Source organism: Aphanomyces invadans (assembly GCF_000520115.1).
Source record: "Aphanomyces invadans strain NJM9701 unplaced genomic scaffold supercont1.1, whole genome shotgun sequence".
Classification (NCBI taxonomy): domain Eukaryota; phylum Oomycota; class Saprolegniomycetes; order Saprolegniales; family Verrucalvaceae; genus Aphanomyces; species Aphanomyces invadans.
Window position 1 is genome coordinate 243,480 of NW_008580146.1, and position 12,802 is coordinate 256,281.

The 12,802-nt window shown below is 51.2% G+C and overlaps 6 protein-coding genes across 8 annotated transcripts; 3 read left to right on the forward strand and 3 right to left on the reverse strand.

Moving 5' to 3' along the window:
• Positions 1-10: 10 nt before the first annotated feature.
• On the reverse strand, positions 11-1,378 carry H310_00062 (hypothetical protein). The gene is made up of 4 exons (XM_008862681.1): positions 1,206-1,378; positions 949-1,148; positions 801-889; positions 11-745 (listed from the first exon to the last, which is right to left on the reverse strand). The coding sequence occupies exons 2-4, from the start codon at positions 1,141-1,143 to the stop codon at positions 121-123; spliced, it is 909 nt and encodes a 302-aa protein (XP_008860903.1). The 5' UTR covers positions 1,144-1,148; positions 1,206-1,378; the 3' UTR covers positions 11-120.
• A 320-nt stretch (positions 1,379-1,698) lies between these two features.
• On the forward strand, positions 1,699-3,132 carry H310_00063. Of its 2 annotated transcripts, XM_008862683.1 has the most exons (5): positions 1,699-1,833; positions 1,974-2,087; positions 2,140-2,237; positions 2,286-2,657; positions 2,709-3,132. In XM_008862683.1, the coding sequence occupies exons 1-5, from the start codon at positions 1,749-1,751 to the stop codon at positions 3,054-3,056; spliced, it is 1,017 nt and encodes a 338-aa protein (XP_008860905.1). In that variant the 5' UTR covers positions 1,699-1,748; the 3' UTR covers positions 3,057-3,132. The 2 variants fall into 2 exon arrangements, with proteins under 2 accessions (XP_008860905.1, XP_008860904.1); XM_008862682.1 differs by having other exon boundaries at positions 2,286-3,132.
• Positions 3,133-3,186: 54 nt separating this feature from the next.
• Positions 3,187-4,302, reverse strand: H310_00064 (translation elongation factor Ts). Its single transcript, XM_008862684.1, has one exon. It carries the CDS (start codon positions 4,285-4,287, stop codon positions 3,292-3,294), a length of 996 nt encoding a protein of 331 aa, XP_008860906.1. The 5' UTR covers positions 4,288-4,302; the 3' UTR covers positions 3,187-3,291.
• H310_00065 lies at positions 4,161-6,613 on the forward strand. Of its 2 annotated transcripts, XM_008862685.1 has the most exons (3): positions 4,161-5,687; positions 5,738-6,308; positions 6,358-6,613. In XM_008862685.1, exons 1-3 carry the CDS (start codon positions 4,368-4,370, stop codon positions 6,501-6,503), a joined length of 2,037 nt encoding a protein of 678 aa, XP_008860907.1. In that variant the 5' UTR covers positions 4,161-4,367; the 3' UTR covers positions 6,504-6,613. The 2 variants fall into 2 exon arrangements, with proteins under 2 accessions (XP_008860907.1, XP_008860908.1); XM_008862686.1 differs by having other exon boundaries at positions 5,738-6,613.
• A 113-nt stretch (positions 6,614-6,726) lies between these two features.
• On the forward strand, positions 6,727-10,233 carry H310_00066 (hypothetical protein; the record flags this gene model as incomplete). Its single annotated transcript, XM_008862687.1, has 18 exons — positions 6,727-6,800; positions 6,856-6,924; positions 6,981-7,082; positions 7,133-7,220; positions 7,278-7,496; positions 7,558-7,626; positions 7,685-8,008; positions 8,060-8,137; positions 8,187-8,219; positions 8,269-8,395; positions 8,453-8,605; positions 8,673-8,773; positions 8,835-9,125; positions 9,215-9,436; positions 9,489-9,542; positions 9,586-9,690; positions 9,749-10,078; positions 10,138-10,233. 18 exons carry the CDS (start codon positions 6,727-6,729, stop codon positions 10,231-10,233), a joined length of 2,535 nt encoding a protein of 844 aa, XP_008860909.1.
• Positions 10,234-10,241: 8 nt separating this feature from the next.
• On the reverse strand, positions 10,242-12,430 carry H310_00067 (hypothetical protein; the record flags this gene model as incomplete). The annotated part of the gene is made up of 12 exons (XM_008862688.1): positions 10,242-10,262; positions 10,347-10,531; positions 10,579-10,699; positions 10,750-10,949; positions 10,997-11,189; positions 11,257-11,318; positions 11,491-11,571; positions 11,614-11,676; positions 11,733-11,853; positions 11,902-12,101; positions 12,150-12,342; positions 12,404-12,430. 12 exons carry the CDS (start codon positions 12,428-12,430, stop codon positions 10,242-10,244), a joined length of 1,467 nt encoding a protein of 488 aa, XP_008860910.1.
• Between the last annotated feature and the right edge of the window lie 372 nt (positions 12,431-12,802).

Below are 12,802 nucleotides of genomic sequence, written 5' to 3' on the forward strand. Positions count from 1 at the left end.
CCAATTTAAATGCGAATTCACGAGTGTGGCCATTTATAATATAAAAAAGGAACGCCAACGTGTGTGTGCCTTCTTGTTCAACTTTCGAATTACGTGGCCGCACAACATGACGCACAGCACCTACCGCCGCATGCTCGAGCCACTCGACCCAGACGACGACTTGGACGACTTGTCGTCGCCAGACCCGCGCCCCGACTTCTTCTTCTTCTTTTGGACGGCAGCAAACGCCTTTGGGTCGCACTCGGGGCAAAACCACGTGTCTGGGTGCTGGCCGTCGGAAAACCCCACACATTCCAAATGGTACCATTGACTCGGGTTTGGGCATTGCTCGCCATCACACGCAATCATAGCGCCATACCCAGGCAAGTTGCAGACACAGTAGAGCTCGTTGTCGTCGTTCTTCTTGTTCTTGTTTTCGTTCGATGGTTTCTCCTTGGGCTTTCCCTTCAACTGTTTCTTGGACGGCGGGGGAGCAACTGGAGCAGTAGCGTCGGGGGAATCTCCTTCATTGTCCTTTTCGTGGTCGTCATCGCGGGTACGCTTGCTCGTGGACGACGATGTGGGTGCCGTCGAAGTGGCAGTGGCAGCCTTGGTGTCGTCGTTTCCCCGATTGGGCTTTTTGACGGACGTCACAGGTTTCGGCGCAGGCGGGCGCACGCGAGTCGTTTTTTCACCGTTGCGCACCCTCGTGACAAAGGAAAGAATTGACTCGTCTTCTTCCACTTCGAGGGACCCGTCGAAATGCCTGCAACACTTTCCTCAGTCCAAATTGAATCGATCGGAAAGATAGACGCACGCACCTTGCAACGAGCGCCGCAAGTTCGTCTTTCGTGCACTCGTCGCGGATAGGAATCTGGTAGAACGCGACGTACTTGTTGAGCGCTTCAATCTGGAAGTCTCCATGAGGTTCTCGTGGAGACGTCGAGTAGTGTATATATACGTAAATACATGGAGGGAGGTGAAATCGACGAGCAGTCGAGGAGGATACATCACTTTCTTCCCATGCACGGGGGATTTGTCGAGTTTCCCATACTTCGACTTATTCGGATCAGTCTCATTGTCTCCCGACCGGCCGTGGTAGGAAAGCGCGTGAGATGACGGTCTTTCTGAAAAGGTCGACATGGATACGTCGACTGATGTCATGGAGGCTACAAGCGCGTCACATCAGTGATTCGCGGTGGCCGCAGTTGTGCCATTTGTCCTACCACAATGAATGGAGACGATGCTGGAGCGTGTGATGTGTGATGCGATTCAATGAGGCAATGTGAAACCTCAATGCGCCTTCACGGGGATGGGAACCAGGGATGGCGAGCGTCGAAGGCGGGAGCGGCGGTGGTCGGCCTACCTTGCGTGCGGATCGTCTGGGGAGAGTTTGGTGTTTTTCAACTCATGGTTCTGTTGGTCGTTACTTTCGCCAGGTATAAAAGGTACCTCTGAAATATAATAATTGGCCTTTGAAAATGAATATGACAGCCGATACTCGCCCTGGATTGGCTCAATTTCAACCCATTTAAGAACGTTTTCGTACTTCAGAGAGAGATGGATACTTCAACCGACACATGCATGGAATCTCGCCGTGTTGTATGTAAATTTCACTTGGATTTTGTATATATGCAGAATAATTTTCTTTAAGGGACATGATTGGTCCTTGGGAAAATTTCCACGTTTCATTGGTTAAAATTCAAGATAATCACACCACACGCATTCAAACATCAAACGCGCGGCGTCTCCGCGGGACAAGACACAACATGGTTGAGGAAGGATTTGAAGATGTGCTCGGTACGGGAGCCATTCGCAAGAAGATCCTCAAGTATAGTGATGGAAAGAAAGCAGGTATGCTTGAATGCAATACCGCTAGTTGTCAAAACGTGCGTACCGCGGCCGTATCACCTTTGGACGATGTTGAGGCTGTCGCTAATTCCTCCGTGCATGACTTGTATATCACGCTAAATATCACAACCGTGTGCATGTAGAATTTGGTGATGAAGTAACCATGACGTACAGGAGCTACGACTTGGAAACAGACGTCATGATCTCGGACGACACGCAAGTGTCTTTTCGGATTGGCGACAACGAAACCTTTGCCGGTATGCTACTGCTTTTTAGTAAGTGAACGAGGGGTTTGACGACTTGGCATAGTTCTCGAGCTCATGGGCCGCGTCATGCGTGTGGGCGAAGTGGTGCAAGTGCATTGCGAGTCTCGATTCGCCTACGGCAACGTTGGCAGCGAAGTTGAGGTATTCTCTTCTTCGAAACAAACACAAAAGTGACTGTGTCGTGTATAGGCAGAAGAGAATCAAACGTCCAAGTCATCCATTAAGTTCATTATTACCATGGACGAGTGGATTTCGGAGCGCAAGATGCCAGATGAAATGACGAACGATGAGCTCATCGTGGAAGCGAACAAGAAGAAGGACAGCGGAAACCGATGGTTCAACGACAAGAACTACCCGTACGCGATTAACTGCTACAAGAAGGCCCTCAAAGTGCTTGAGAAGTGGAACACGGAAGAAGACTTTGCCCAGAACGAAAGCTGCAAGCAACTCGTCGTCGCGCTGGGCAACAACGTTGCGAATGTGCAGTGCAAGCTTGGTAAGTACAAGGAAGCAAAGGAGTCGTGTCGCGAGGTGCTTCAAGTTGATGCCAAAAACATGAAGGTAATGTCTCGGTGCACTCGGAATGCCATGGGGCATTCATTTTCTCTCCAGGCATGGTACAGATTGGCCCAAATGGCATACCAACAGGGCGAATGCAGTGAAGCGACGAGCTACATCCGTGAGGCTCTTGAAATTGACCCGACGAACAAAGCCATCCGAGAACTCGTCCCCCTTGTCAAGGAAAAGCGCGAGCAGCAAAAGGCTAAAGAGAAGCAACTGTACGGGAAGCTTGGGAACGTCAGTACGCCCGAAGAGACGGCATCACCCTCACAGCCCAGCTCGGAGACCACAACAGCAATCACTGCACCTTTCTCGGATCCCCTTCGGACAATATTCGCTGCGTCCGTCGTCCTTGTGGCTGTGATTGCCATGATCTACAACCACTTCATTTCACCCTGAGATTTTGTCGGAAGTTGGAGACTTTTACACTAATTACTGAAGCTGAATCGTAATTAGTGTTGACCACGACATGGCTGCTCCAATGTACTAGTACTATACAGTACTACTACTAGTACTACGTAGTACGTAGTTCCTTTTGTACAGTATTTAGCGGTATGTACTAACGCTAATTCAAGTGTGTCGAAGTGAAAATGGTGTGGGAAGTGATGATCTATTTCGTCGGGATTTTTGTTGTCTAGAGTTGCTCTTCGCCAATTTCGTAGCGTTGAAAGGCCGTGAGCGAAATCGTTGCGCCGAGCTTCGCGCCGGCCTTGTCCAAGACCGCCGAGACCTTGGGCGCGCCATCTTCAACCATGTGTTGTTGGTCGATCAAGGTCACTTCGCCGAAAAATTTGTTCATGCGGCCATCAACCATCTTTTCGACCACATTCGCGGGCTTGGACTTGGCTTGTTCTGCCACCTGTTCCAAGACAAACGCACGCTCCGCCGCGATGCGATCAGCTGGGACCGACTCGCGGTTGAGGAATCGAGGCTTGGCCGCCACGATGTGCATCGCGAGCTTCTTCCCCATGCTTTCCAATTCGGCGCGTTCGGATTCGGACAACTCCTTTGATACTTCCAGACCCACCAACGCTCCAGCTTGGCCCAGATTCAAGCTCGCAGATGCTACGCGGTGCACGTACTGAGCGACGACGCCGTTTTTTACAGCGACTGTGGTCGCGCGTTGCAGCACAAGGTTCTCGCCGACACGACCAACGAGTTCAGGAATGAAGTCTCCGACGCTGCGACCGTTCAGCGAAAGCACACTGAGGGCAGCCGTGTCGTAGTTGCCAACAAATGCAGAGTCAGCATGGACGGTGCGCGTGATGTCTGCCAGCAGAGCTTGGAACTGTTCGTTGCGTGCAACAAAGTCAGTTTCACTGTTCATTTCAACAATTGCGCCACGCTTCTTGTCCGAATCGACAAAAAGGCCCACAAGACCTTCGGCAGCCACTCGACCAGCCTTCTTGGATGCCGTTGCAATGCCTTTCTTGCGCAACCATTCGTAGGCCACGTCAAAGTCACCCGCCGATTCCACGAGCGCCTTCTTCACATCACCCATGGGAGCTTGAGACGCGGAACGGAGCTTCTTGATGTCTTCGATGTTGGGTGTGTAGGTGCTCATGCAGCGAGGGGTGACAGGCGTGAAGAGAACGCGGCGGGCGACGACGGACGTGGCGCGATGTAGCATCTTTTTGTCTGCGAAATTCGATTTGTGTCGAGTGGTGGTTTGGCCCCTTCATTGAAAAGCGTTTTTGATTGGCTAAAAAGATGGAATTTCTACAAGCAGAAGCATTGCAGAAAAAAGCGCTTCGTTCCAGCAAGATGGAGCTATCCACGGTCGACAGCGCGCTGCGCAGTTTGCTTCGCCGTGAGAATGTCCCTGCGTCGATTGTCGAAGCTGCCAACGCCCTCATGGAGAAGCCTCCTTCGGACGTCTTTATCTCGATGCTTCCTCGTTTCTTGGCAACGTTGGATCCACCTCGCTGGGACGTGCTTGCGGTTGGGTTCGTCATCGCAAGTGCTCATGCGACGACGTTGGATGCGCATGTGGACACATGGGACCTCGTGGTGGAAAAATGCCACGCCAATCTGGAGCACCTTGAGCCCCGTGTGCGACGACTCGTGGGCAAGGCACTCGGGTCGCTATGTGCCGTGCGAGGCGTTGGCATCTTTGAGGCATTTCGCGACGAACTATTGGACATTGTCGAGTGCAATATCACACGATCTCCAGAGTTTGAGGAAATCAACGAAGAAGAGTACTTTTCGTACTTCGACACGTCCATACCACTCGCGTCGCCCCTATCGACACCAACATCGCCCCATCGCCTCGACGATATCTCTGGATTCAAGAGCCTCGAAACAACCTTGCTCACGTTCAAATCCATGGTTCAAGGTCTCGGCCCCGCGTTCTTGACGGCATTTGAAGCGAACGAGTTCGACTTTTTCCATTCCATCATCGTACGAAGCGTCAAGCACGGAAATCGCCACGTGCGCAACGTCGGCTTTGAAACTCTGCACGTTCTTCATAAATCTGTTCTCTCACCACGGTACATGCTAATGTATCCGGGAATTGGTCATGGCATCGTCGACTGCTTGGTGCGTGGCCTACAGGACCCTTGGAGCGAGGTCCGACTGACGGCCTCCCAAGCCACGCGCTCGTTCCTCCTGTTCTGCGACGCCTGCGACGAACGACCCCTCTTTTACCCGAAGCTTGTGCCGCGCATGTGCTTGAACCGGCATTATGTGGCTGACGGCGTCAAAGCATACTCTCGCGACACGTGGATGAAAGTTATGGGCGAGACTGGCCGCCATGTAGTGGCGCAGTTCGCCGCCGAATGCGTTCAGTGCTACGTCGATGCTACGGATGCCGACAACCCGTTCGTTCGCGAAGCTGCATGCATTTGTATCGGGGAGCTTGTTGCTCGAGTGGACGCGGCTGCGATTCGCCCACATGCACTCGATTTGCTCCGTGCGGCGCGGATCTGCCTCCAAGACGATGTGTTCACAGTCAGTGATGCTGCATGTGCCGCATCATCGCAAGTTGTTTTGTCTTTTCCTGTGGAATGCCGCGATTCGTTGCCGGCGTTGGTAATATTTCTACCATCGTGAAGCATTTCGGCTGACGATGTGGTATATAGATGAAATGGTGGACAGTGCACCTGTCGGACGACGTTTGGAGCGTGCGCGAAGATGCTGCGGTGGCGCTGGGAAGTCTCTTGCGCGCGTATCCGACAGATGAAGTCCTTCGGAAACAAATAGCTGATTTGGCGAAGACTTTCCTTGCCAAGGCCAAAGACCAACCTGCAATGAGTCAAGCAGCGTACGACGCGCTTGTCAAGTCGGAAGTTGCGCACAGCAATAAGCAACGCTTCTCATGTTGCTCCTTCGAACCGCGACAACTCAAACGTACCACAGATCATGACTTATGTCATGGCCATGACCCTGCTGCCAGCCATGCGTTATGGGCGTACACAGACGGCGCAATTTATTTGGTTCGAGAAATGTGTGCAGCCAAGGAGTCTCAAGCGGATGCGATTGCGCTCTTCCCAGATCTCGTGGACGCGTCAATATTGCGACACTTTCCCCAGGCGTCTGTCTTGCAAGAAACATTGTGGAAGCAATTGCCAGCCATGGGCGCCGCACTTGGAAAGCCATTGTTCAAGCGACACATTGAATTGTTCTTTGACCCCCTCGCCTTAACACTGCAAGGTACCTTGTCGCATCAAGGACGGCATATCGACTCATCTTTGGATCGCAGGAACCCATCGCCTGGCAAAGTTTGCCGCTGTCGAATGCACCAAACAGTTAAGTCAGTTGATCGGCCCAAGCATCTTCCGCGGTCGCCTTGAAGCCAACAGCATGTGGATGGCAGAGATCGCCCCGTACTTGGATCCACAGCCTTAGTCCAGTACTTCCACCGCCGCGGTTGCTGCCAAATGTGCGCAACGTCGTCTGGAGTTGTGTGAGGAGGGTAAAATTTCGAATGGAATTGCGCGCGCAAATTTTAAATCAGACGGCAGTGTGATTTGATTGGATGATTTTTTCAGTCGGTGAAACCGCCGCTGATGCGGTTGAGGCAAATTTTAGGTCGGCATACTTCGACCGGCTTGGCGCATATCACGTCTGGATGAGTCATATCCACGTGTCGTGCCGCGTGCGTCCGCAGAACAGCGTAGAGCGGAAGAATGGAGGGCAGGAATGGTACGAACAACACCGTGCCTGGGGGAGGACCTTGCCGTTTCATCGCGAATTGTAGTGTCAAAATCTCCGATGGCAAAGCGATGGAAATCAGCACCGACGAAGCGTTTGCAAACGAGTACCTCAAGTACGCAGTACTCATCATGACGTGTTGGGATGAATCTTCACAGGTGCCAATTGTAGATGCACATTCGATCAGGTGTTTGGCACGAATGCCACTCAGCAAGAAGTGTACGAATCGACAGCCAAGTCGCTTGTCTTAGACCTCCTGGAAGGGTACAATTGGTGCGTACTCGACACTACCGTCGATACCTTGCCTTATCGTCGCATTGCAGCACTGTATTTGCGTATGGGCAAACGGGATCTGGGAAAACACACACAATTTATGGCCCGAAAGATGGAGTTGCCACAAAACCCGATGATGTGAGCCTTGGTTGTACGATACACAGCTACGGCTTATTATCTTCTCTGCGCTCGTAGGAAGGGTTGATCCGTCGACTTGTTCATGACCTTTACGACCATATCCACCTGCGACAATCGGAACAAGTGATTTTTGAAATCACATGCTCTTTCTTCGAGATTTACATGGAACAAGTCAACGACCTGCTCTATCCAGCCAGCAAAAACCTTCGCGTGCGTGAAAATACTGACAAAGGCATCTACGTTGACGATTTGCACGTGGCACGTGCATCTACAAAGGTATTCAATTAATTCGTCCTCCTTAGTGTTCATATTGTAATTAATGTGGTCTGCCATCCAGGAAGCGATGCTCAAGTTGGTCGAACGAGGCAACACAAACCGAGTGGTCGCATGCACTCGAATGAACAACGTACGAAATCGATACATCATATAACATTCTCATTCTGAAGGGAATATGTATCCAACAGGACTCGAGCCGTAGCCACACAGTTCTCATGATGAACATGGTACAACGTGACCTGGCAACTGCCTCGGAAAAGCGCGCTACAATGTATGTGGTCGACTTGGCCGGATCGGAAATGGTCGTGAAGACACTGGCAACGGGAAAAACGTTGAACGAAGCAAAAGCGATCAACAAGTCCTTGTCTGCCCTAAGCAACGTCATCAAAGCTCTTGCCGACGGAAAGAAGCACATTCCATTTCGAGATTCCAAGCTGACGCGGATTCTCCAAGACTCTCTTGGTGGCCGCGCCAAAACGTGCCTGATTGTAACCGCCTCATCCAGTTCCTACGTAAGAAGCATCCGAGCGCATCAATATGGAGACTGTGTGAACGGTCCGTAGAACGTGACTGAAACTATATCCACCGTGCGGTTTGGCATGCGTGCCAAAGAGATTAAAAACGACCCGACCCAACATGAGGTGATCACTTACTTGTTGCATAGAGATGCTCAATTATTTCATATGTTAGGTCAAAAACCCATGCATGTGTGAATATCAACAAGTACGTGGAATCCATTTTTGCACTTGGCCTTGATATGACAAACCACTAGCTGTATCAAAATTTGGTCATGAAACACACTGAAATGCAAAAGCAAATGCAAGCATTAATACAGACAGCACAAACAGACGAGGCTGGAACTCCACGACCCTCAGACCCTGTAGCGTGGCCATCACCAGGTAGGGGTTTGTATTCACGACATGACAAGTTACAAGTCGGTACGTGTTTCCTTCTAGGAGAGAACAAGTACGCAACTGCGGGTTTAAATCCACTCTCGCCACGTGTTGTTGCGTCCTCCCGAGACAGCGAAACACAAACGTCATCGTCGCCGCAGCTGGTGCCGCCTCCACCTCCTCCATCTTCAGGTCCGCCATCAACCCTTGCAAGAAGTACGCTGCTCTTGACCTTTCAAATCAAATTCACAACATTCATTTCACACGTCTGTTGTGAATGTAGCCTTGACTTCACTACTATTCGCGGACCAAACCGTCAAGCAAGGGCCACCATCACTTGGTCATGCTGAGCTCTTGTCGCAACTGCGCCAAGCCCAAGAAAACGTACGTCAGTAGTCAAGCTGTTTCTGTTTTGTTTGTATAACCCTTTATCGTCCTCGTGTAGTTACATATGTGCCAGTTTGAAAACGAAGCAATGCGGGAAATGAACCAAATTCTAAGCGCCCAAAATGCCGCGTTCAACACCCGAATAACTGAACTCGAAAGTTCGCTCGGCATGCATGAAAGTGCACTGGACGCCCTTAAAGAAATCAACCGTACGATCAGTGCTCAGAACACCGTCTTGAACGAACGCAACCAAGAGTTGGAGATGTTGGTCGAGAACAGCACTTCACCAAAGTTGCCGCCGTCATCGCCATCGTCGACGGCTTCATTGTCTCTGTCCCCCGAAGGATATGTAAGTATCGTAGGCTCGCTACTGGTTGCATTCTGGTGGCTAAACTGGTAACAAACTGCTTGATTTGACCAATCTGTGTGTTTTGGTAGAGGCATGCGTCTTTCGGCAATACTCCACCGGATATTGGTGACGAGACTACCTCCACAACGACAGACCCCGCCACGCTTGTCGAAATTTTGACTAAAAAGGTCGTCGAAATGAAGATGCATGTGCATTACGTCACCGAATACACCAAGTCAATTTTGGAGCACGAGCCGTACCAAATGGTGCGCCAACTGACACAACTCAGGCTCGAGAATGAAAGACTACGGGTACGTCGACAACACATTCAGCCATTGTTGAGCCCACTCGGTTAATGGTTAGCTGGAAGAACATCACCATGCTAACACCATCAAAGAGCTCCAAACCAAGTGCCAGGTGCGTAAACACAACTTGACATTGCTCAACTAATTCAATTCAGGCAATGAGCGAAGCCGTGTCCAAGACAGACGACAACACGTCGAACTTGCAACGAACAATTGCAGAGTACCAAGCATTGTACAAAGAGCAAGTCCGACTAAGTCAGGTAGTTCGTACATCGTAATCACTGTGAACCCGTTCTCTAACCGCCATGTTTTGTCCAGGAACGGCAACAGAACCTACTGAAAGAAGTTGAATACTACAAAATGATCTGGCAGCGCGTGCCACCACCATCTACCAAGCGTGACAACAACACCAAGCCTACCATCATCACCAACCTCCCTTCACACATCGCAACCTCCGACACCACTCGGGACAGCCATGGATCGACCGCGCACTCTCTTTTCAAAGCGGCGTCGTTTTCTGGTGCCGTGCCCACAGAACCACTCAGTTTGATGTCTCTCAAGCGAAGTGCCACGCGTAACCGCACCATCGTAAAGCCCCAGTCGCCGAAAATGGGATGGCAAATGCCCCAGAGTCCTCCACATACCAAGGTACGTCATATTCCACTTGCAAGAAGTGGCCAATCAATCACCAACGTCTTGATTCACAGGCTACAGTTGACGAGGACGACGACGAGGAAGTCCACACCATCCCCGAAGAAAACGACCCACTGAGCACGGTGTTCGACCAAGACGCGCTTGGTTAGCTCGCTGGCTAGCTGCGTTTCATCGCGTCCTTTGAAGGATCTTTAAGTAAAGGTTGTTTGGCCCCGTCTTGTTCAGAGTCCGAATCGTGATCACTCGTGCGATCTTCACTTACACTGGGGGTATGCTTCGACAAGTAAATGGACGTCACCAGCGCCGCCACAGCAGCAACGATCAGCAATCCAATTGTGTTGCCCAGCAAGCAATCCCATGACTGGAAACCCTTCACTTTCATTCCGTCCAATGTGCCGTGGAGATTGCAGCTCCGATTAAACATGAGCTTCTCCATCACGCCAGCCACTACACAGATGTTAAAAGGCACTTCATGGACAAAGCGCAGATTTTACCTGCTGTAATCCCTACAAGGGCCACAATTCCGACGCCCAGGCCAATATGATATGGCACCAGCATCATGCGAAGTCGGACTTGGACGCCAGGGTAGAAGAAGGACAAAAAGCCCAGCGCGTACTATAGCACCGCATCATCAGCAAGAATCGTCCAAAAAATGGAGGCCCTACTTGGCCGACAACTAGCAGCAGCGTAAAGAGTCCAATCCAGCTATGCAAGCTGTAAATGTTCTTGATGTCGTGTTCGTTGTGGAAGCGAATTACCGCCACCAACCCGACGATCACAGACAAGATCGCGAGAGTGTGGCACACCACGTGGATACGTTTGTTGATGTGGTGCGAGTAGGGCTTCGTAACGAAAACCAAGATGGCTAACGTTATGGACTCAGCTGCACGCCGAGATATGGCGACGACGTACCTTGGGACGAGCAAAAGAGCAACCCAAATGTCATCAAGACAGGATGCCAGTTGAACACGCGGCCGTCGTTTGGCGCCCACGAAAACCCCGCCAGGGACTTGTATTCGACGGTGTCATCCGAGTTCACCGTGTACGACATCAACGTTGAACCCATCCAAACGAGCACCAGCACAACGACGACAAACGGTAGAACCTATCAAAGAACAGCATCAGCAACATCAAGCCGCCTTCCACTTGTGCCAGCACAGGCGGCCGCATACATAGGAACACGTTCGCATCACGCTTCCCATCACCATGTTGCTGCAAGATTGCAAGATCGCCACTGCGTTCTTGCAGTTGGCACACAAAGTCTGGTTTGGTATCCGGACACAACGACAGCATCTTTATCCGGACAATTATCCATTGTATATTCTTGAAAAATCCACGAAAAACGACCCAAAATGGCGACTTTTACTCCAATAATGGACTCTTCATGTCGGCATTCGCGACTGTACGGTCGACGGGGTGCTTGGACACATACACGACCAGCAGCAGCGCGAGGAAGAGGATGGCGATAGAGACAGCCGTGATGGAACCTAGCACGCAGTCCGCCGCCATCCATGCACTGACGGGCTCACCATGAAAGGTACCCGTCACGTCGCAGCTCGCGTTGAACGAGAGCTGCTCCAATATTCCAGACACTGAAAACACCGTCCGTCACGTGCGGCATGAAGCACAAGCAGATGGAATGACATACCAAATGTAATAGTGATCAACCCCATGGCGCCGAGGCCCACGGCAATGTGGTAGGGCATGGACTGTTTTCGAAATGGCACCGGTGCTCCGGGAAACCAGTACACGACAATCCCAAACGTGTACTGCGAACAAGAGGAAGTTCAACCGGCACGATTGCAAAAGGAACATACCTGAGCACCAAACAGGACGAGGGTGGTGAGACCGACCCAGCTGTGTACGCTGTGGAGGTTGTGGAATCCATGCTCGTTGTGAAAGCGGAAGATCGCGATGGTGCCGACCATGACGGACAGAATTGAAACAGAATGGCACGCGATATGGATGAGCTTGTTGGTGGCGTGGGAGAATGGTTTGGTAACAAAGACCAGAATGGCTATCGGACTATCCGGTCGGCGGCAATTTTGGGGGATGCCAACGGTACCTTGAGAACAGCAGAAAAGGAACCCGAATGCCATCAAAACTGGATGCCAGTTGAACACCAAGTCGCTCTTGTCAGCCCATGAAAACCCCGCGAGAGATGTCTCGACAATCGTTCCATCCGGCTGCAGCGTGTAGGACGTCATCACGAACGCCATCCACACAAACACCAGCAGAAATAGGACAAGCGGGGTGATCTACGCACATAGACCAAAATCATCAATGCGTCAGAACCCGCCTGAGGCAAGACCCACGCACGTGTGCGGCAAAGTTGACCAGCTCCATCGTGCTCTCGACCGGAGAAATCTTCTTGATTTGGGGCAACCCTTGATCGGGCCGTTTGATTGGACCAAACCAACCAATGAAACTAGTTTATTCGGATTTAGTGGAAGGGGATTGGCAAATGAAACGTCACACTGCATCGTATCCACAGGGCAGCGGGAACAAGGTGGGGCGCATGCACCGTTTATGGAAAGTTGGCATGGAAGCGCGTCAATGCCAGGGCACTCCGTCAAAACAGTGAGTTTGATACAATGACGAGTTCCGTACGACGTCTGGCCAGTGTTGATTGCTTTGACAAGCCCATGAGCCACCGAGCCAGCTTCAAGTGTTCGGGAATGTGCTCGAACGCAAGAACCTTGTAATCTTGTGTACGAT